Source organism: Bombina bombina, chromosome 6 (assembly GCF_027579735.1).
Source record: "Bombina bombina isolate aBomBom1 chromosome 6, aBomBom1.pri, whole genome shotgun sequence".
NCBI lineage: Eukaryota > Metazoa > Chordata > Amphibia > Anura > Bombinatoridae > Bombina > Bombina bombina.
Window position 1 is genome coordinate 922,485,315 of NC_069504.1, and position 24,966 is coordinate 922,510,280.

The following is a 24,966-nucleotide window of genomic DNA, read 5'->3' on the forward strand; positions in this document are numbered from 1 at the left end:
TTGCAACATCCGCTGCTTGATAAATCTACCTCACAGACTTCTCTTCCTTATCGGTATAATTTGTCATATATTGTTTTACATCTTTCCAAAGAAACAAATAATCATTTGGCATTGAAAACCCATCAGAATGACAATTTCATTATTTTTTAATTATAATTATTTAGCATTTTTTGAAACCCTTAAGATGTTGTGTGTTTTTTGCCATAAACCCCTTTACAAGTTTAAGAGTTTTTATGACATTATGTGTGTGCTCACTACAGCTGTAGTACTGGCTCCTTATTTAACTTGATCACATTACGATGGAGGAAGTGGTAAAGGAAATGTGTTGGCTTCTTTCTGAGAAGCGAGCATTTGCACTAAGAGGAAGGTGTTACTTATTTGGAATAAGACACTTCTGTTTGGTTTAGTAAGAAACTTTTTTATTTACTAGATAATTGACACGATAAAAGAACATTTGAAGAATATTAAAAAGTTAATAAGATTACAGAAGAAGAAAATGTTTCTGCTATGAAGCTATCTGCTCAGTGAAGAACCTAGAAATGGATTTTCAAAGCATTCCATGTTACGCCGAAGTGAGCACTTGGGGTCCTGAAACGCTCATAGATTTTTTCAGAGCTGTAAGTTACAATTTAACTGTATAATTATTACGATCTTTGATAATTTATTGGATTAAACTGAGGAAGTCTATTATACTAAATACTGTTACATAGAATTTTAGATTTTGAGTTTAGTAAAAACAAAAGTGGCCATTTTAGCTTCCCATTCTAGGGATAAAAATCTGCTTAAATAATTATAAAAATAGGCTTTTCATTCCTGAATTTGTATTATAAGCACTGCTTAAGAATCAACCTCAATAACCACTGGTGTAGGATCCAAAAAGGATTGCAATGTTTAAATTTGGATAATAAACTTATTTTATATTTAGAAAGGTTTTTAAGTTTACAATGTGCAGGTAATTGTAGACTGATTGAATCCCCATTTACTTACATGTGCCATACATTTAAATAAGCATTTCTTACAAAATATTTGTTTTTTTAAACACTATTTAAGGGGCATTGTACTATAACAATAAAAGTAAAAGCTGCCTATTTGAAAATTGTTATAGTTTAAAAATATAGATAATCCCTTTATTACCCATTCCCCAGTTTTGCATAATCAACACTGTTATATTAATATACTTTTTACCGCTATGGTTATCTTGTATCTAAGCCCCTGCAGACTGCCCCTTATTTCAGTGCTTTTTTACAACCTTGCATTTTAGCCATTCAGTGCTGGTTCTTGCATAACCATTATTATTCTCCATGGGAGTGAAAACAATATTATCTATATGGCACACCTAAACTAGCACTGTCCAGCTGGTGTGCAAGTTTTAAAAAGCACTGAGATTAGAGGCTGCCTGCTGGGGCATAGAAACAGGCAAACAGAGTAAGTTATAAAGTATATTAATATAATAATGTTGGTTATGCAAAGTTGGGGAGTGGGTATTAAAGGCATTATCTATCTTTTAAAACAAAACAAAAAACTCAAGTAGATTGTCCATTTAAAACTAAGACTAGTTTACTCAAACAAGTTGCACACTTACTGCTAATGCTTATTGGCTGGTAGTGAAAGCTCCCCCAACTCTATTGGTGCATGATAACAACATGGTTAATGCAGGGCAGGAACACCCTTTTATTTAAACAAAAATAATACATTGTCTCTTCTATTTGCCATTTTAAATGTCATTGCATGAAAAGATTTAACTGTTAATGTAAAAAAATATCATTATAAAGATTGATATGACTAAAGATATTTGGACATATTGATTTAGTCCTTTCTGACCTTTACCCTACAACTTATCCTGCTTGACTTTAAAGGGACAGTCAACACTAGAAATGTTGCTGTTTAAAAAGATAGATAATCCCTTTATTACCCATTCCCCAGTTTTGCATAACCAACACTTATATTAATATACTTTTTACCTCTGTGATTAACTTGTATCTAAGCATCTTCTGACAGCCCCCTGATCACATGACATTTTATTTATTATCTATTGACTTGCATTTTATCCAATTAGTGCAGTGTCTGCCACAAGCCACGGACATGAACTTAATGTTATTTATATGGATCACAAGAACTAGCTCTCCCCTGCTGTGAAAAGCAAATAAAAAAGCATGCGATTAGAGGCGGCCTTCAAGGGCTTAGAAATTATCATATGAGCCTTCCTAGGTTTAACTTTCAACTAAGAATACCAAGAGAACAAAGCAAAATTGGTGATGAAAGTAAATTGGAAAGTTGTTTAAAATTACATGCCCTATTTGAATCATGAAAGTTTTTTTTGGACTTGACTGTCCCTTTAAACTTCCCTGTTAAATGTTGACTGAAATATCCTTTAGCTGAAGTATTTTGTTAGTGTGTTTATAGTTATAGAGGAGGAGACATGGATCGCCTCCTAGCTAAAAAGAGAGGCATACTGGATTTTCACACTGGGCACAAGAGTGCCAGAGGGCCTCAAGCCAAGATATGATATCATGAACCACAGGGAATAACAAGTTTATACATTCTCATAGTACATACTAAGGTTAAGTTATACCTATGAAGTAGGTTCAATATAAAATGGTGATATTAGTTGACGATTGCTGTCACAGAATTATTCTATGTTATTTTCCCCTATTAGTTAATTGCCCATGGGACTTTCGCCCTAGGATCGTTGTAGCATGGGGTTATAAGAAGTTTTCTGTGACAATTTCACTTCTTACACATTATGACATTTGCTAATACATATATACACTTGGTTATTCTATGTTGGGCCAATCTCTACGATAGCATATTGGGTTAATATGATATTGCCCCTTCACCCTATACCATAGTTACTATCTAACTTTTCAGATTTATTTAAAACTTGGCATTCGCCACATACAGGCATGTGTTAGAGACTGGGATTATACTTGGGAACAGTTATGTAGAGGTATATGAGTTTGAGTCAGGCAGTCCAGATTTTAGTAGACAGCAGTGGAGCATACTAGGGAATCCATTATTTCCACTCCTATATTCATACATTAGGAATTAGAGGGTATCTGACTCAAAAATATTGATTTTATAATGCTTATGTCTAACCATATAGGCTGCAAGAAAAATCATGCTATAATAAATACCCAATAGACCCATGATGCTTTATTTTGATACATTTATCTCTATGACTACAGACACTGTATAATCTTCTCCCCTAAGGTATCATGCAACATGTTAGATATATTCTTTGAAAAAGTCTGGAATTTGGAATGCCAGATTTGGGTATTTACACCTCTGAGTGTGTGAGTATGTATATGGCCAAAAATATTGGCACCCCTGCATTTTTGTCAGATAATGCACTACTTCGCCCAGAAAATGGTTGCAATTACAAATGTTTAGGCATTTTCATGTTTATTTCTTTTGTTAGTATTGCTATGACACACACAAGAGGACAGAAAAAAGCCAGATCTGACACATTCCATGCAAAACTAAAAAAATAGACTGGACAAAATTATTGGCTTCTTTTCAAAGTTGCTAGCAATAATTGCATTCCAAATTTGTGATGCTCATGTAATTTGTAATTAAACTCACCTGTATCAATTAGCAGGTCCAGACAATATAGAAATCACACCGGCAACCAGTTAAAATGGTGAAAATTTGACTCAACCTTTCTGTTGTGTGGCTCTGTGTGCCACACTGAGCATGGAGAAGAGAAAGAGCAGCAAAGAATTGTCTGAGGATTTGAAAACAAGGTTACATTCCATCTCCAGAGATCTTAATGTTCCTGTGTCCAGAGTGCACAACATTGTCAAGAAGTTTACAGCCCATGGCACTGTAGCTAATCTTCCAGGACGTGGACGAAAAAGAAAAATTGATTGCTACAAAGGATTGTTCGACTGGTGGATAAAGAACCTCGATAAACTTCTAAATTCAAGCTGACCTTCAGGCACAGGGTAAAAATGTGTCAGCTCGCACTTTACGTCGCCATCTGAATGAATAGGGAGGCTATGGTAGGAGGCCCAGGAGGACCCCACAGCTGAAACAGAAGCATAAAAAAGCCAGATTGGAGTTTGCCAAAACTTACCTGAGGAAGCCAAAATCCTTTTGGGAGAATGTGCTGTGAACAGATGAAACAAAATTACAGCTTTTTTGGTAAAGCCCATCATTATACTGTTTTCAGAAAAAGAAATGAGGCTTTTAAAGAAAATAATACAGCCCCTACATGGTGGAGGTTCACTTATGTTTTGGGGTTGCTGCTTCAGGCACTGGATCTCATGACTGTGTGCATGACATTATGAAATCTGAGGACTAGAAAAGAATTATGTGGTGCAATATAGGGCCCAGTGTCAGAAAGTTGGGTCTCCATCAGAGGTCATGGGTCTTACAGAAGGACAATGACCCAAAGCACACGTCAAAAAAGCACCCAGAAATAGTTTAAGACAAAGCACTGGAGAATACTGAACAGGCCAGCAAATTAGTCCAGATCTCAATTCTATAGAGCACCTGTGGAGAGATCTCAAAACAGCAGTTGGGAAAACGAACCCTTCCAATCTGAGAAACCCGGAGCAGTTGGCAAAAGAAGAGTGGTCCAAAATTCCAGTAGAGAGGTTTAAGAAACTCATTGATGGTTACAGGAAGTGATTGATTTCAGGTTTTTTTCCCCAAGGGGTGTGCTTCCAAATATTACATTGAGGGTGCTAATAATTCTGTCCAGTCCATTTTTGTAGTTTTGCTTGGAATGTGTCAGATTTGGCTTTTTTTTCGCCACTTTTTTATCATACCAATTAAAACAAAAGAAATAAACATGATTTTGCCTAAACATTTGTAATTGCAACAATTTTCTAGGTGAAGTGGTGCATTATCTTTTTTTTATATATATATATAAATATGTGTGTGTGTGTGTGTGTGTGTGTGTGTGTGTGTGCATATATATATATACACACATGACTTATTTTCTGCAGCCAAGCCATTTCTTAGGAGGACAAAACTGGTAATTGGTGTGAGGGTGAGGGAAGTGTCTGGAACTCAGTATGCAGGAATGGAAATCCAAAACAAAGAAAGTATTTTCTTGAACAAACTTTACTGAAGAAATATAATACAGAAACAGGTAAATCAAACTGAGGTCAATATTGAATCAGATAAAGATCAAATGTAGGCCTAGATTTGGAGTTTGGCGTTAGCCGTGAAAACCAGCGTTAGAGGCTCCTAACGCTGGTTTTAGGCTACCGCCGGTATTTGGAGTCACTCAAAATAGGGTCTAACGCTCACTTTTCAGCCGCGACTTTTCCATACCGCAGATCCCCTTACGTAAATTGTGTATCCTATCTTTTCAATGGGATCTTTCTAACTCCGGTATTTAGAGTCGTTTCTGAAGTGAGCGTTAGACATCTAACGACAAAACTCCAGCCGCAGGAAAAAAGTCAGTAGTTAAGAGCTTTCTGGGCTAACGCCGGTTTATAAAGCTCTTAACTACTGTACTCTAAAGTACACTAACACCCATAAACTACCTATGTACCCCTAAACCGAGCCCCCCCCCCACATCGCCGACACTCGAATAATTTTTTTTAACCCCTAATCTGCCGACCGCCACCTACGTTATCCTTATGTACCCCTAATCTGCTGCCCCTAACACCGCCGACCCCTGTATTATATTTATTAACCCCTAACCTGCCCCCCACAACGTCGCCTCCACCTGCCTACACTTATTAACCCCTAATCTGCCGACCGCAAAGCGCCGCCACCTACGTTATCCTTATGTACCCCTAATCTGCTGCCCCTAACACCGCCGACCCCTATATTATATTTATTAACCCCTAATCTGCCCCCCTCAACGTCGCCTCCACCTGCCTACACTTATTAACCCCTAATCTGCCGAGCGGACCTGAGCGCTACTATAATAAAGTTATTAACCCCTAATCCGCCTCACTAACCCTATCATAAATAGTATTAACCCCTAATCTGCCCTCCCTAACATCGCCGACACCTAACTTCAATTATTAACCCCTAATCTGCCGACCGGAGCTCACCGCTATTCTAATAAATGGATTAACCCCTAAAGCTAAGTCTAACCCTAACACTAACACCCCCCTAAGTTAAATATAATTTACATCTAACGGAATAAATTAACTGTTATTAAATAAATTATTCCTATTTAAAGCTAAATACTTACCTGTAAAATAAATCCTAATATAGCTACAATATAAATTATATTTATATTATAGCTATTTTAGGATTTATATTTATTTTACAGGTAACTTTGTATTTATTTTAACCAGGTACAATAGCTATTAAATAGTTAAGAACTATTTAATAGCTAAAATAGTTAAAATAATTACAAATTTACCTGTAAAAGAAATCCTAACCTAAGTTACAATTAAAACTAACACTATACTATCAATAAATTAATTAAATAAACTACCTACAATTACCTACAATTAACCTAACACTACACTATCAATAAATTAATTAAATAAACTACCTACAATTAACCTAACACTACACTATCAATAAATTAATTAAATACAATTCCTACAAATAAATACAATTAAATAAACTTGCTAAAGTACAAAGAATAAAAAAGAACTAAGTTACAAAAAATAAAAAAAATATCTACAAACATAAGAAAAATATTACAACAATTTTAAACTAATTACACCTACTCTAAGCCCCCTAATAAAACAACAAAGCCCCCCAAAATAAAAAATGCCCTACCCTATTCTAAATTACTAAAGTTAAAAGCTCTTTTACCTTACCAGCCCTGAACAGGGCCCTTTGCGGGGCATGCCCCAAGAAGTTCAGCTCTTTTGCCTGTAAAAAAAAAACATACAAAACCCCCCCCCCCAACATTACAACCCACCACCCACATACCCCTAATCTAACCCAAACCCCCATTAAATAAACCTAACACTAAGCCCCTGAAGATCATCCTACCTTGTCTTCACCTCACCAGGTATCACCGATCCGTCCTGGCTCCAAAATCTTCATCCAACCCAAGCGGGGGTTGGCGATCCATCATCCGGTGCCTGAAGAGGTCCAGAAGAGGCTCCAAAGTCTTCATCCTATCCGGGAAGAAGAGGCGATCCGGACCGGCAACCATCTTGATCCAAGCGGCATCTTCTATCTTCATCCGATGACGACCGGCTCCATCCTGAAGACCTCCACCGCGGACCCATCTTCTTCCGGCGACGTCCAACTGCAGAATGACGGTTCCTTTAAGGGACGTCATCCAAGATGGCGTCCCTCGAATTCCGATTGGCTGATAGGATTCTATCAGCCAATCGGAATTAAGGTAGGAATATTCTGATTGGCTGATGGAATCAGCCAATCAGAATCAAGTTCAATCCGATTGGCTGATCCAATCAGCCAATCAGATTGAGCTCGCATTCTATTGGCTGTTCCGATCGTTTTAATTGTAACTTAGGTTAGGATTTATTTTACAGGTAAATTTGTAATTATTTTAACTATTTTAGCTATTAAATAGTTCTTAACTATTTAATAGCTATTGTACCTGGTTAAAATAAATACAAAGTTACCTGTAAAAAAAATATAAATCCTAAAATAGCTATAATATAAATATAATTTATATTGTAGCTATATTAGGATTTATTTTACAGGTAAGTATTTAGCTTTAAATAGGAATAATTTATTTAATAAGTGTTAATTTATTTCGTTAGATGTAAATTATATTTAACTTAGGGGGGTGTTAGTGTTAGGGTTAGACTTAGCTTTAGGGGTTAATCCATTTATTAGAATAGCGGTGAGCTCCGGTCGGCAGATTAGGGGTTAATAATTGAAGTTAGGTGTCGGCGATGTTAGGGAGGGCAGATTAGGGGTTAATACTATTTATTATAGGGTTAGTGAGGCGGATTAGGGGTTAATAACTTTATTATAGTAGTGCTCAGGTCCGCTCGGCAGATTAGGGGTTAATAAGTGTAGGCAGGTGGAGGCGACGTTGAGGGGGGCAGATTAGGGGTTAATAAATATAATATAGGGGTCGGCGGTGTTAGGTGCAGCAGATTAGGGGTACATAAGGATAACGTAGGTGGCGGCGCTTTGCGGTCGGCAGATTAGGGGTTAATAAGTGTAGGCAGGTGGAGGCGACGTTGTGGGGGGCAGGTTAGGGGTTAATAAATATAATACAGGGGTCGGCGGTGTTAGGGGCAGCAGATTAGGGGTACATAAGGATAACGTAGGTGGCGGCGCTTTGCGGTCGGCAGATTAGGGGTTAATTATTGTAGGTAGGTGGAGGCGACGTTGTGGGGGGCAGATTAGGGGTTAATAAATATAATATAGGGGTCGGCGATGTTAGGGAACCAGATTAGGGGTACATAGGGATAATGTAAGTAGCGGCGGTTTACGGAGCGGAAGATTAGGGGTTAATAATAATATGCAGGGGTCAGCGATAGCGGGGGCGGCAGATTAGGGGTTAATAAGTGTAAGGTTAGGGTTGTTTAGACTCGGGTACATGTTAGAGTGTTAAGTGCAGACGTAGGAAGGGTTACCGCATAGCAAACAATGGGGCTGCGTTAGGATCTGAACGCGGCTTTTTTGCAGGTGTTAGGTTTTTTTTCAGCTCAAACAGCCCCATTGTTTCCTATGGGGGAATCGTGCACGAGCACGTTTTTGAGGCTGGCCGCGTCCGTAAGCAACTCTGGTATCAAGAGTTGAAGCTGCGTTAAAAATGCTCTACGCTCCTTTTTTGGAGCCTAACGCAGCCTTTATGTGGACTCTCAATTCCAGAGTTATTTTTATGGTGCGGCCAGAAAAAAGCCGGCGTTAGTTTTTCGGGTCGTTACCTACAAAACTCCAAATCTAGCCGAAAGTCTTTACATGAAAACTTTAAGCACAAATCTCTTAGGCCTAGATTTGGAGTTTGGCGTTAGCCGTGAAAACCAGCGTTAGAGGCTCCTAACGCTGGTTTTAGGCTACCGCCGGTATTTGGAGTCACTCAAAATAGGGTCTAACGCTCACTTTTCAGCCGCGACTTTTCCATACCGCAGATCCCCTTACGTCAATTGCGTATCCTATCTTTTCAATGGGATTTTTCTAACTCCGGTTTTTAGAGTCGTTTCTGAAGTGAGCGTTAGACATCTAACGACAAAACTCCAGCCGCAGGAAAAAAGTCAGTAGTTAAGAGCTTTCTGGGCTAACGCCGGTTTCTAAAGCTCTTAGAAGGGAGAGAAAAGGAGGCGCCACAATAGTGTGAGATCGTAGGTTTAAGGGACCCCCACAAAACGATACAAGATCACTTACTGGATTATAAGCACTTGAGAAGTGCCACAGGTACAGGCTGAACTATTAAAAGCTGTCCAGCGAGCTTATCCTCACGATCCAATAACCAAAGGGTAAAATTCAGATTTCCCCACATGTACTGGGGTCGGAGATGAGCCAAGTATTGATATGGATTCCCACTCGGGGCAAAAATACAGCTCATATAGAGCTAAAAGCTGGTTTGAAGTCAAAACGGCTATTAAAAGCAATAGTAAAAACAAGCGTGATGACAGATAGGTTAAAATATAACATATAAGTTTATTAAAACCTAATATACTACGCGTTTCCCGGTCACAACAACCGTTTCATCAGGTGTATAAAACTAACAGTCATCACACTATTTAAAACAAATCTCGGCGTTCCAAAAATTCCAATGCGCATGCCCATTAAAGCTATTAACCAATGAGATGTGAATCTGAGCCGGCAAACATTTTGATAGGGCCAAACAAGAGGCGTGAGATACCAGCCCCTACTACGAGTGTTACCTGTCACTCAAATGGCGTCACTAGAAAGCATGGTTACGATCAATAACTAAAACACGCCGGCACTGCAAAAAACAACAACAAACGGCACTGCTTCGTGATCACGCTGCGTGACCACCACAAGGATAGAACTCCCCGTTAACTATCCCAAAAGTGGCACAAGTTAGTCCCCTACTGGGATAGTTCTATCCCGTGAACTATATTACAAGCGGTGGAGCAGTATATATCGACATCAGGTAATGGTGATAATAAATATATCAATAATAAATTCTTAACAGCATAAAAATAAATACATCTATAGTACAATTGGGCCCAAGGGTGAAATACTAGCCCTATATTCAATGGTAAATATAAATATAAAATATATAAAGGCCAAGAGAAACCAGATAACACCCCATAGTAATGTGTATTACAATGTAAAATACAGTGTCGCTCAATGGCTACAAAATAAATAGTGAACTAAAAAGACTATGCCAGCTCAGGGAACATCTGATAAGTCACAACTTCATGCACATATGTAATTATACTATAGCGTTTAAACGCATAAATATACACATAAACACATACAAATATAAAAAATACAAAAAATTCACATTAAAAACAATTGTCAAATGAGACAGATCAGAATATATAATGGTAGCTCAATTAAAAGCTGCCATGTCGATGTTTTCATTTAGACCGTGGGGTTTCAAAGTTTTTAATTTCCATATCCAATAGGTCTCTCTTTGTCGCAAGTGTATAAACCTATTTCTACCCCATTTGGGAGCTACTATATATATCGCTTTCTCCCGGATGGCATTTGCCCTTGTGGCGAGGAACACTATGATTTACCAATTCTTTCTTTACATTTCTCGTGTGTTCCCCCCATCTTTTTTTGATGGGTCTTGAGGTTCTCCCGACATACTGAACCCCACATTTGCATTGTAGCAAATAAACCACAAATGTTGAATCACACGTGAAATGTGAAGAAACACTACATTTTTCATTGGTGACAGAGGACTTAAATTCAGTAACACTCACCATCGTATAGCTACAAAGGCCACAATTATTTTTCCCACATTTAAAAAAACCTATCTTAGTATTTAAAAAAGAATTAGTATTCGATTTATTAACCTATTTGTGCGCTTTTTCATTAAAATCTTACTTGGTGCCAACTTATTTTTAAGTGTCTGTGCTCTTCTAAAGGTGCATATAGGGGTATCATCCAATATTTGTTTCAAAACTGGATCATTTTTTAAAATGAACCAGTATTTCTGTAAAATATTCTTGATTAAATGATGATTATTATTATACCTAGTAATGAATCGAGGATGATTATTAATTTTGGAGTTATATAGTAACCTTTCCTCTTCCGAGTTCCATGTTTTTTCATATTTGTCCTTTTTCTTAGAATTAAACAAATCCGATCTTACTTTATTTCTAGCTTTTTGATAGCCTAATTCTATAAGTTTTGGTGGATACTCTCTTGCAAGAAACCTCTCTTTTAATATTTGTGATTGTTCATCAAACACAGATATCTCAGTACAATTTCTGCGTATTCTGCAGAATTGATTGAATGGAATATTTTCTTTCCACGGTTTGTAATGATTACTTTTAAAATTCAAATAGCTGTTTGTATCCACAGTTTTGAAAAAAGTCTTGGTTAAAATGGACCCTTTTGGATCCCAATATAATATAAGATCCAAAAATTCAATTTGTTCCTTTGAAATATTAGAGGTAAATGTTAAGCCCATATTGTTGGTGTTTAGGGATTCTACAAATTCCTTTGCCTTAGACTCTGTTCCATCCCATTGCCATTTTGATGTTAATTCAGCATTATTTGTAAATGAACATAATTTAGATAATCTAAGACCTCTGGGTATATGCCCCTTCAATTTGTATTTTTTTAAAGTGTCAATGTCCCACCAGTGTCTGTGTTCTTGTTTAAGTGCATCCTCTAACTTCATAAACAGTTGTGTCATAGATAAATTACTATTGTCTACGGATGTGGATATCTCAATAAAATTATCACAGGTGCTAAGAGTCAAACGACTCTGATTACGAATTTCCTTACTTTGCATTTTACAAAATCCAAAGAAAAATAATAATTAATTTATACAGTTAATTAAAGTCGCTCTTCACCAAAGCCCAATAGTGAAAACAAAATGTTATGTAGAAAAGTGAAGGCGCCTAGAAACAGTGCACACAAATCAGGTGATTCTCTGTTCGATGATTTTGTTCATTCTAATCTAATGTTGAAATCCAGTTTTAATCCACCCATCACTAATCACAATATTCAACTCTTTCAAGATTTAGTTTTAGAGGATTTTAGCTCTATGAATAACCACAATAGTAGTAGAAATAAGGCCTCAAATTTGAATATCTATGAAATAAGAGCCCTATCCAAGTTAGCTAAAGATCAGTCCCTAGTGATTAGACAGGCCGACAAGGGAGGTGAAATAGTGCTGCAGGACTGGGGTGACTATGTAGGGGAAGCTAATCGTATCTTATTCAATCCTGAGTATTATAAGAGATTGACTTTCAACCCTACCAAGAAATATATGATTGGTTTGGTTAAACTTATAGATGATGGATATTATAAAGGGATTCTCACTAAGAAAGAAAAAGAATTTTTAAACCCTGGTACCCCCAGTCTTGCTTACTATTACCACCTCCCAAAGATTCATAAATGTAAAAATAATCCTCCCGGTCGCCCGATTATATTGGGGATCGGGAATCTCACGTGTAATCTATCCGAATACATAGATTCATTTTTAAAAAAAGAAGTAAAGTGTTTACCATCCTATATAAAAGACACACCCGATTTAATTAATAAACTATCGAAACTAAAAAATCTGGATATAAAAAATTTAGTTTGGATGACATGTGACGTGTCAGCACTCTATTCAAATATAGCGCACGATTTAGGGATTAACTCTATTGATAAATTTCTATCTAGAGATATTTATTTACCCGAACAGCAGAAAACTTTCCTTTTGGATGCCATCTCCTTTGTGCTTAAGCACAATTACTTTGTGTTTCAGGAGCAGTTTTTCCTACAAATAAAGGGCACGGCCATGGGGACCAGGTTCGCCCCCAGCTTCGCTAATTTGTTTATGGGGTCCTTTGAAGAAGAGTACATCTATAATTCCCCAGCGAGGGCAAACCTGGTCTTCTATGGCCGTTTTATTGATGATTTGCTCTTTATATGGGATGGAACAGAGTCTAAGGCAAAGGAATTTGTAGAATCCCTAAACACCAACAATATGGGCTTAACATTTACCTCTAATATTTCAAAGGAACAAATTGAATTTTTGGATCTTATATTATATTGGGATCCAAAAGGGTCCATTTTAACCAAGACTTTTTTCAAAACTGTGGATACAAACAGCTATTTGAATTTTAAAAGTAATCATTACAAACCGTGGAAAGAAAATATTCCATTCAATCAATTCTGCAGAATACGCAGAAATTGTACTGAGATATCTGTGTTTGATGAACAATCACAAATATTAAAAGAGAGGTTTCTTGCAAGAGAGTATCCACCAAAACTTATAGAATTAGGCTATCAAAAAGCTAGAAATAAAGTAAGATCGGATTTGTTTAATTCTAAGAAAAAGGACAAATATGAAAAAACATGGAACTCGGAAGAGGAAAGGTTACTATATAACTCCAAAATTAATAATCATCCTCGATTCATTACTAGGTATAATAATAATAATCATCATTTAATCAAGAATATTTTACAGAAATACTGGTTCATTTTAAAAAATGATCCAGTTTTGAAACAAATATTGGATGATACCCCTATATGCACCTTTAGAAGAGCACAGACACTTAAAAATAAGTTGGCACCAAGTAAGATTTTAATGAAAAAGCGCACAAATAGGATGGTTAATAAATCGAATACTAATTCTTTTTTAAATACTAAGATAGGTTTTTTTAAATGTGGGAAAAATAATTGTGGCCTTTGTAGCTATACGATGGGGAGTGTTACTGAATTTAAGTCCTCTGTCACCAATGAAAAATTTAGTGTTTCTTCACATTTCACGTGTGATTCAACATTTGTGGTTTATTTGCTACAATGCAAATGTGGGGTTCAGTATGTCGGGAGAACCTCAAGACCCATCAAAAAAAGATGGGGGGAACACACGAGAAATGTAAAGAAAGAATTGGTAAATCATAGTGTTCCTCGCCACAAGGGCAAATGCCATCCGGCAGAAAGCGATATATATATATAGTATTCTCCCTATAGAACATGTAGCTCCCAAATGGGGTAGAAATAGGCGACAAAGAGAGACCTATTGGATATGGAAATTAAAAACTTTGAAACCCCACGGTCTAAATGAAAACATCGACATGGCAGCTTTTAATTGAGCTACCATTATATATTCTGATCTGTCTCATTTGACAATTGTTTTTAATGTGAATTTTTTGTATTTTTTATATTTGTATGTGTTTATGTGTATATTTATGCGTTTAAACGCTATAGTATAATTACATATGTGCATGAAGTTGTGACTTATCAGATGTTCCCTGAGCTGGCATAGTCTATTTAGTTCACTATTTATTTTGTAGCCATTGAGCGACACTGTATTTTACATTGTAATACACATTACTATGGGGTGTTATCTGGTTTCTCTTGGCCTTTATATATTTTATATTTATATTTACCATTGAATATAGGGCTAGTATTTCACCCTTGGGCCCAATTGTACTATAGATGTATTTATTTTTATGCTGTTAGGAATTTATTATTGATATATTTATTATCACCATTACCTGATGTCGATATATACTGCTCCACCGCTTGTAATATAGTTCACGGGATAGAACTATCCCAGTAGGGGACTAACTTGTGCCACTTTTGGGATAGTTAACGGGGAGTTCTATCCTTGTGGTGGTCACGCAGCGTGATCACGGAGCAGTGCCGTTTGTTGTTGTTTTTTGCAGTGCCGGCGTGTTTTAGTTATTGATCGTAACCATGCTTTCTAGTGACGCCATTTGAGTGACAGGTAACACTCATAGTAGGGGCTGGTATCTCACGCCTCTTGTTTGGCCCTATCAAAATGTTTGCCGGCTCAGATTCACATCTCATTGGTTAATAGCTTTAATGGGCATGCGCATTGGAATTTTTGGAACGCCGAGATTTGTTTTAAATAGTGTGATGACTGTTAGTTTTATACACCTGATGAAACGGTTGTTGTGACCGGGAAACGCGTAGTGTATTAGGTTTTAATAAACTTATATGTTATATTTTAACCTATCTGTCATCACGCTTGTTTTTACTATTGCTTTTAATAGCCGTTTTGACTTCAAACCAGCTTTTAGCTCTATATGAGCTGTATTTTTGCCCCGAGTGGGAATCCATATCAATACTTGGCTCATCTCCGACCCCAGTACATGTGGGGAAATCTGAATTTTACCCTTTGGTTATTGGATCGTGAGGATAAGCTCGCTGAACAGCTTTTAATAGTTCAGCCTGTACCTGTGGCACTTCTCAAGTGCTTATAATCCAGTAAGTGATCTTGTATCGTTTTGTGGGGGTCCCTTAAACCTACGATCTCACACTATTGTGGCGCCTCCTTTTCTCTCCCTTCTATCTGCAGATCGTCGCTGGTGCCATCAGCCTTGGAAGGAGTGTTTGCTGCCGCATACCCGCTTATTAGTGGACATCCGGAGGGAATAATCTCCACTACATGAACTGTGCATGAGGACTATACGTATACTTTATAGTACCTGGGTACTTTATTGTATGTATCCTGTATTGCTATGCAATATCTTCACTAATATGTGTCTTTAATATCACTTGTTACTATTGTGTGTTTTTAATATCACTCGCATTGATAGTTACTTGGTCTTAGCAACATTGTGTTTGTTGTTTGAGGTATATTGATATCGTGCTCTCTATTAGAAGGACACATTATATATCACTTTTTGGCACTGTATATTACGCTAAATTGAGTCCACATATACCATATTGTTCTTTATATTTATTTTATTTTTTATATATATTTTTTTCTATATATATATATCCAATACCAGTTCTATATCACACAATAAGTATAGTTGTGAATTTACATCACGCACATCTCGAATTCCTTGTCCTTTGTTGAAGAAGGTACAAAGGAAACTGAGATATATACATTTTTGTATGTTCTTTTTTGTTTGCACCTGATTTGTGTGCACTGTTTCTAGGCGCCTTCACTTTTCTACATAACATTTTGTTTTCTAAAGCTCTTAACTACTGTACTCTAAAGTACACTAACACCCATAAACTACCTATGTACCCCTAAACCGAGGTCCCCCCACATCGCCGACACTCGAATAATGTTTTTTTAACCCCTAATCTGCCGACCGCCACCTACGTTATCCTTATGTACCCCTTATCTGCTGCCCCTAACACCGCCGACCCCTATATTATATTTATTAACCCCTAATCTGCCCCCACAACGTCGCCTCCACCTGCCTACACTTATTAACCCCTAATCTGCCGACCGCAAAGCGCCGCCACCAACGTTATCCTTATGTACCCCTAATCTGCTGCCCCTAACACCGCCGACCCCTATATTATATTTATTAACCCCTAATCTGCCCCCCACAACGTCGCCTCCACCTGCCTACACTTATTAACCCCTAATCTGCCGAGCGGACCTGAGCGCTACTATAATAAAGTTATTAACCCCTAATCCGCCTCACTAACCCTATAATAAATAGTATTAACCCCTAATCTGCCCTCCCTAACATCGCCGACACCTAACTTCAATTATTAACCCCTAATCTGCCGACCGGAGCTCACCGCTATTCTAATAAATGGATTAACCCCTAAAGCTAAGTCTAACCCTAACACTAACACCCCTCTAAGTTAAATATAATTTAAATCTAACGAAATAAATTAACTCTTATTAAATAAATTATTCCTATTTAAAGCTAAATACTTACCTGTAAAATAAATCCTAATATAGCTACAATATAAATTATATTTATATTATAGCTATTTTAGGATTTATATTTATTTTACAGGTAACTTTGTATTTATTTTAACCAGGTACAATAGCTATTAAATAGTTAAGAACTATTTAATAGCTAAAATAGTTAAAATAATTACACATTTACCTGTAAAAGAAATCCTAACCTAAGTTACAATTAAAACTAACACTATACTATCAATAAATTAATTAAATAAACTACCTACAATTACCTACAATTAACCTAACACTACACTATCAATAAATTAATTAAATAAACTACCTACAATTAACCTAACACTACACTATCAATAAATTAATTAAATACAATTCCTACAAATAAATACAATTAAATAAACTTGCTAAAGTACAAAAAATAAAAAAGAACTAAGTTACAAAAAATAAAAAAATATCTACAAACATAAGAAAAATATTACAACAATTTTAAACTAATTACACCTACTCTAAGCCCCCTAATAAAACAACAAAGCCCCCCAAAATAAAAAATGCCCTACCCTATTCTAAATTACTAAAGTTAAAAGCTCTTTTACCTTACCAGCCCTGAACAGGGCCCTTTGCGGGGCATGCCCCAAGAAGTTCAGCTCTTTTGCCTGTAAAAAAAAACCATACAATACCCCCCCCCAACATTACAACCCACAACCCACCACCCACATACCCCTAATCTAACCCAAACTCCCCTTAAATAAACCTAACACTAAGCCCCTGAAGATCATCCTACCTTGTCTTCACCTCACCAGGTATCACCGATCCTGGCTCCAAAATCTTCATCCAACCCAAGCGGGGGTTGGCGATCCATCATCCGGTGCCTGAAGAGGTCCAGAAGAGGCTCCAAAGTCTTCATCCTATCCGGGAAGAGGAGGCGATCCGGACCGGCAACCATCTTGATCCAAGCGGCATCTTCTATCTTCATCCGATGACGACCGGCTCCATCCTGAAGATGATTGGATCAGCCAATTGGATTGAACTTGATTCTGATTGGCTGATGCCATCAGCCAATCAGAATATTCCTACCTTAATTCCGATTGGCTGATAGAATCCTATCAGCCAATCGGAATTCGAGGGACGCCATCTTGGATGACGTCCCTTAAAGGAACTGTCATTCTGCAGTTGGACGTCGCCGGAAGAAGATGGGTCCGCGGTGGAGGTCTTCAGGATGGAGCCGGTCGTCATCGGATGAAGATAGAAGATGCCGCTTGGATCAAGATGGTTGCCGGTCCGGATCGCCTCTTCTTCCCGGATAGGATGAAGACTTTGGAGCCTCTTCTGGACCTCTTCAGGCACCGGATGATGGATCGCCAACCCCCGCTTGGGTTGGATGAAGATTTTGGAGCCAGGACGGATCGGTGATACCTGGTGAGGTGAAGACAAGGTAGGATGATCTTCAGGGGCTTAGTGTTAGGTTTATTTAAGGGGGGTTTGGGTTAGATTAGGGGTATGTGGGTGGTGGGTTGTAATGTTGGGGGGGGTATTGTATGTTTTTTTTTTACAGGCAAAAGAGCTGAACTTCTTGGGGCATGTCCCGCAAAGGGCCCTGTTCAGGGCTGGTAAGGTAAAAGAGCTTTTAACTTTAGTAATTTAGAATAGGGTAGGGCATTTTTTATTTTGGGGGGCTTTGTTGTTTTATTAGGGGGCTTAGAGTAGGTGTAATTAGTTTAAAATTGTTGTAATATTTTTCTTATGTTTGTAGATATTTTTTTATTTTTTGTAACTTAGTTCTTTTTTATTTTTTGTACTTTAGCAAGTTTATTTAATTGTATTTATTTGTAGGAATTGTATTTAATTAATTTATTGATAGTGTAATGTTAGGTTAATTGTAGGTAGTTTATTTAATTAATTTATTGATAGTGTAGTGTTAGGTTAATTGTAGGTAATTGTAGGTAGTTTATTTAATTAATTTATTGATAGTATAGTGTTAGTTTTAATTGTAACTTAGGTTAGGATTTCTTTTACAGGTAAATTTGTAATTATTTTAACTATTTTAGCTATTAAATAGTTCTTAACTATTTAATAGCTATTGTACCTGGTTAAAATAAATACAAAGTTACCTGTAAAATAAATATAAATCCTAAAATAGCTATAATATAAATATAATTTATATTGTAGCTATATTAGGATTTATTTTACAGGTAAGTATTTAGCTTTAAATAGGAATAATTTATTTAATAAGAGTTAATTTATTTAGTTAGATTTAAATTATATTTAACTTAGGGGGGTGTTAGTGTTAGGGTTAGACTTAGCTTTAGGGGTTAATACATTTATTAGAATAGCGGTGAGCTCCGGTCGTCAGATTAGGGGTTAATAATTGAAGTTAGGTGTTGGCGATGTTAGGGAGGGCAGATTAGGGGTTAATACTATTTAATATAGGGTTAGTGAGGCGGATTAGGGGTTAATAACTTTATTATAGTAGCGCTTAGGTCCGGTCGGCAGATTAGGGGTTAATAAGTGTAGGCAGGTGGAGGCGACGTTGTGGGGGGCAGATTAGGGGTTAATAAATATAATATAGGGGTCGGCGAGGTTAGGGAACCAGATTAGGGGTACATAGGGATAATGTAAGTAGCGGCGGTTTACGGAGCGGAAGATTAGGGGTTAATAATAATATGCAGGGGTCAGCAATAGCGGGGGCGGCAGATTAGGGGTTAATAAGTGTAAGGTTAGGGGTGTTTAGACTCGGGGTACATGTTAGAGTGTTAGGTGCAGACGTAGGAAGGGTTACCGCATAGCAAACAATGGGGCTGCGTTAGGAGCTGAACGCGGCTTTTTTGCAGGTGTTAGGTTTTTTTTCAGCTCAAACAGCCCCATTGTTTCCTATGGGGGAATCGTGCACGAGCACGTTTTTGAGGCTGGCCACGTCCGTAAGCAACTCTGGTATCGAGAGTTTAAGCTGCGTTAAAAATGCTCTACGCTCCTTTTTTGGAGCCTAACGCAGCCTTTATGTGGACTCTCAATACCAGAGTTATTTTTATGGTGCGGCCAGAAAAAAGCCGGCGTTAGTTTTTCGGGTCGTTACCGACAAAACTCCAAATCTAGCCGTTAGCAAGCACAGAACCCAGCAGGTACTGTTGGTGAGGTATTTTGTAAAATGCCCAGGAACAAGAAAGCATACTAAGGTATCACAGAGGTCTTTTGACCTCAGCAGAAAAGATAAGCATACCCAAGTATCACAGCAGAGGTCTTTGGTCTCATCAATAGGATAAGCATACACAAGTATCAAAGCAGAGGTCTTTCGTCTCAGGAGTAGGATAAGCATACACAAGCATCAAAGCAGAGGTCTCTGGTCTCAGCAATAGGATAAGCATACCCAAGTATCACAGTAGAGGTCTTTGGTCTCAGCAGTAGGACAAGCATACACAAGTATCACAGCATAAATCTTTGGTCTCAGAAGTAGCATAATCATACACAAGTATCACAGCAGAAGTCTTTGGTCTTAGCAATAGGATAGCATGCCCAAGAATCACAACAAAGGTCTTTGGTTTCAGCAGTAGGATAAGCATACTCAAGAATCACAGCAGAGGTCTTTGGTCTCAGCAATAGAATACTTAGCTTCAGAAGCAGGGACCATCAGAAAAGCAAGAAGTCAGGAGCAGGAACAAGCAGAAAAGTCCTAGATAGGCAATAACTCAGTACAGAGTGATGTACTCAGTAGCCCTTTATAGGGACTCCCACACCTGCGCCTTCCAGGTGGGAGTGGCCATTTAAATCTAGGCAGCATGCGGCCGGGCACCTAGAGAGCTGCAGCCGCAGCTGCTGGTAGACTGGTCTCAGCATCTCTCCATGTGGGACCCCAAGACGGACCACCGGGGGCCCTGTATTCACTGCAACAAGCATCTGGCAGTGTGGACTATGGTAAGGACCCTGACAGTTGGTCACCACTGATTTGGTCACCAGCCAGTCCTGCTCATAAGTAACATTGCATTGGAGCTTCTGTGCTGACTTTAGCTATACATTTATTCTTTTATAGAGTTTAAACCTTTGATTACTATTATTCAATAATACATTTTCTACAGAATTAAAATATTTCATTATTTCAATAAGACATATTTTAATGTATTGATATGTTTCATCATAAATGTTAGTGCAAATAAGATAAGAGGCACTATTATCAGCTTTGTATCTATAGGAATAAAACAAATTGAATTTTTTTTCTTTGTCTTTCTTGTAGCACAACTTAAAAGACTGTGAAAAGTCTGTCAAGAAATATGGGATTACTGGAAAAATATTTTTGGTAAGTCTTCCAAAATGTAATTATTGTCTCTTTAGAAAATGAATTGTGATTGTCTAAAAAAGATAGTTAAAGCTAGAGCTTTAAATATGTTTTGGTCTGATCTTATCTAGAGATATTTATATCTTAATACATGCATTCTCCTAACTCTTAAACTGAGCAGTTTTTACCTCCCTTCCATTATATTGAAGTTCTTAATATTTAACTCACCAGGATGTTGTTGTCTCTCAAAACATAGATATAAAAAAACAGTACTATTCAATATAAGTGAATTATGAAATGTGCATGAAAAATGAATACCCATGATTCAAAAATAATGTAACAGACTATGGACTAGATTACAACTGGCGTGGTATTTTTTTTTTTGTGTTTGCAAAAAACTCCACCAAAGTTAAGCTTTTTGCACAAGCCGGGTTGCGTTCATATTAGAAGTTTGAAAAAAAGCTTATTTTGTGCTAGCGTTAACCCGACTAGCGTGAAAAACCTAACTTAATTTTCTGCGTGCACATATTCCCCCATAGAAATGAATGTAGAATAAAAAATGGAGAAAAAAACCCTAACACCCAAGATCGCGCAAACTCCATCACATTTTGCTAACACCCATCTCGCAAAAAACATAGCATATTTGCATTAACAAATGTGAAATATTTACTGTAAATACATAGTTAAAATCTTTATTAAATATGAATATTGCATAAATATGTTTTATCCCGTTTTAATCTACTTAATCACAAAGGGCTATAATGCACTTATATATATGTTTATATGTGTGTGTGTGTATATATATGTTTTTATATGTGTATATATGACTGTAAATACATATACACATATGTAAATACATTAATATACAGTATGTATACACATATATAATTATATATATATATATATATATATATACACATACATACATACACACATCTTTAGGCATGGATATGTATGTGTTTCAATGTTAAAGGCATGTACACTGTTGCAGGAAACAAAAGGTGCTTACATTTTCACACCTCTTTTAGACATAGGGGCCTATGTATCAAAGGTCTTGCGGACCTGATCTGACAGTGTGGATCAGGTCCGCAAGACCTCGCTGAATGCAGAGAGCAATACGCTCTCCGTATTCAGCATTGCACCAGCAGCTCACCAATAGGCTGCCAGCAGGGAGGTGTCAATCAACTCGATTGTACTCGATCGGGTTGAATTGTGGAGATTCCTGTCTGCCTCATCAGAGCAGGCGGACAGGGTTATGGAGCAGCGATCTTTAGACTGCTGGTTCATAACTGCTGTTTCTGGCGAGTCTTCACAAGGCCCACAAGCTCCGTACGGAGCTTGATAAATGGGCATCATACTGTAAGATTACCGTTGGAAATTGCTATTTAAAAAAAAATCAAGCAGATTTGTCACGCTCGGGCTTATTAGAGATAAAATATGCTACAAAAGTTAACCCCTCTGCTTGTTGTAGAACTCCATTAAAGACAATGTGGCATGAACAGCCAAATGCAGGGGCACACATAAAAAGTATCTACTAGACGTGCACAGGCAAAAAATTAGTTTAGTTTTTTCCCCCAATTTTAAGTTCAGTCGAATTTCATCCAAGTGGGCATTCATTTCAGGTGAATATTGGATTCAGATTCAATACCATTATTTCCAATAGGAACAGAAAATATATACAACCAACAATTATAGAATTGGAAACATTTAAATAATCTATTTTTAAATATTACCAGAAAATATAACTTGCTGATTGAATTTGAGTCAATGACAAGCTCACAAAGACACAGAAGTCACACAACTGCACGTTCCAATAGCTCTAGTGATTACAAATGTCTGAGATTCCCCTAATCTCCTGCCTCCCTATGCTAACTTAAGGCTTAATTGGACAAGTCTGTATGACTAAAATACAACATTTAATGCCTGCCTGACTGTCCCTAGTATCTACAAGTGTTTTACGGCACTGATTCTTGATTAGATCACTCACTCTGCAACAACAACTACATATAACTAAAGCTAAATAATTTCATATTTTAAAATATATTTTTATAACAATTCAGATGAAATGACAAAAAACACACTTTCATGTCGTTTACAAGCAAAAATACAAGCATTAATATGGGTTTCAAGCAATTATACAAGCTAAAGCAAAGATCAAGAAATACAGTTACATTTTATTGACTATGTATTCTGTTGCCTTTCTTTTTGAATAAACAAAAAAAGTATTTCAATGGCTTAAAACATATAAATGTGAATTCTAAGCTATTATGCTTGAAAATGCACTGCTTATCTTTCTGAATCCAGCCAATAGTGATGAAGTACTGTCTTCGGCACCCTTCAGAATGTATATTTCACATGTGGTTGGAACAGAAAGTGAAGCATTATGAGGCATACCATGATCTTGTCTCGAGGCAGCATCCAATTAGGGGAGTGACTGAAATCAATCAGGTTAAAGCCTGTACCACTGACAGTAGATTTAATTGGTTTAATTTGAAGTACATACCGTAGTGTATACCCTATCTTTTAGGAGGAACCTTGTTAATAATTGGAGGAGGTACTTATTGATGAATAGGTGTAATTTGCAGACCAATAAATAAATAGAGTGATGGTCATGAGACACTAATTGAAGATGAGATTTCTGCAAGACCTGAAGCACAAGTAAAAGAGCAGACAATAAATGAGTCATGGACATTCATGATGGGGTTCTAGAGTAGGGTAATGTCTAGGGATGGGCGAATGTTTCGCAACATTCGAAAAATGAAACAAATTTTAACACATTCGTTCGTTCAAATCGAATTTCGAATGTTTACATAACATTCTAACATTCGATTTTCAAATGTTCGGTTTCAAATTTTACGATTACATTCGAAAATATTTGTTTCAAAAAATTCAAATTTATATTTGTAATAGTATTTCTAATGCTTTCTTTAAATGTAATATTCAAATTATGCAATATTCAAATCCGAAAAATTCGAATTTATATGTTTGTAATAGTATTTCTAATGCTTTCTTTAAATGTAATATTCGAATTATGCATTATTCTATATAGAAACTTTCGAAATGATATATTTGTATCTATTATGTATCAATTTACTAGATTCCCTCCCTACCACATGAACTATTGAACTTCTGAATAGTATTTGTTAAATAGAATGTTAAATTCGAAATTTCGAATGTGGACATTCAATATAATTATAAACATTCGAATTTGAAAGTGACATTCGAAAACTGTAAATAGCATTCGATTATAGAATTTTTAAGAATATTCGTTCTTATCAACATTCGGATTTATAATTTGAATTTCGGTAATAACATTCGTTCTAACATTCAAATACGGAAATTTACACATTCGCCCACCCCTAGTAATGACAGAGGTAGCAAGTGTGAAGACACAGAAGAATGGAGGGAATGTGAAATTATTCCATTGTTGCATGGAAATCTGTAAAATATTATGCAGAAAAGATCATAAAAAGATTGCACAATTTTGAACTGTTTTTGCCTTAATTGTGTCTAACTATTTAGCATATGATGTTATAGAATTAGAGTCATGTCTAGAAGGTAGAGTAAGAAGGGTTAGGGTTAACCAGTTTATTTCCAGAGACAATTGTCCCACATTACACATAACTGACATTTAAATACTGCAGTTTAGGCATTCTAATAATAAATTGTATCTACTATTGTACTTAGTCCTGTTCTTGAACAGATATGTTCATGTATATGAAAGGGAAATTAGACCTCTGGGTACAACTACTGTAGCATATTTAAATGGATATGAAACACAAAAATGTGTTTTGTTTTGTTTTTGTGATTCAGACTGAGCATATCCTTTTTTTAAAGTTTCCATTTTACTTCTATTATCAAATTGTCTTTGTGCCCATACTATTCTGTGTTGAAGAGATAACTAGGTAGGCATTCGGAGCACTACATGGCAGGAAATAATGCTTCCACCTAGTGCTCTTGCAAATTGATAATGAAAAACTGCTGACATATAGTGTTCTAGATATGGGCTGGCTCCTAAGCATATATTCCTTTAGTTCCACAAAAGATAACAAGG

At 36.8% G+C, this 24,966-nt stretch overlaps 1 protein-coding gene across 1 annotated transcript in view; it reads left to right on the forward strand.

The window, feature by feature from the left end:
* The first annotated feature begins 316 nt into the window (after positions 1 to 316).
* The window catches only part of LCP2 (lymphocyte cytosolic protein 2), a 228,824-nt gene continuing 204,174 nt past the window's right edge, over positions 317 to 24,966 (forward strand). The window contains exons 1-2 of the mRNA XM_053719585.1: positions 317 to 617; positions 20,871 to 20,933. Of these exons, the coding sequence (XP_053575560.1) occupies positions 540 to 617; positions 20,871 to 20,933 (141 nt within the window). The 5' untranslated portion in view covers positions 317 to 539. The remainder of the gene's footprint in view (positions 618 to 20,870; positions 20,934 to 24,966) is intronic.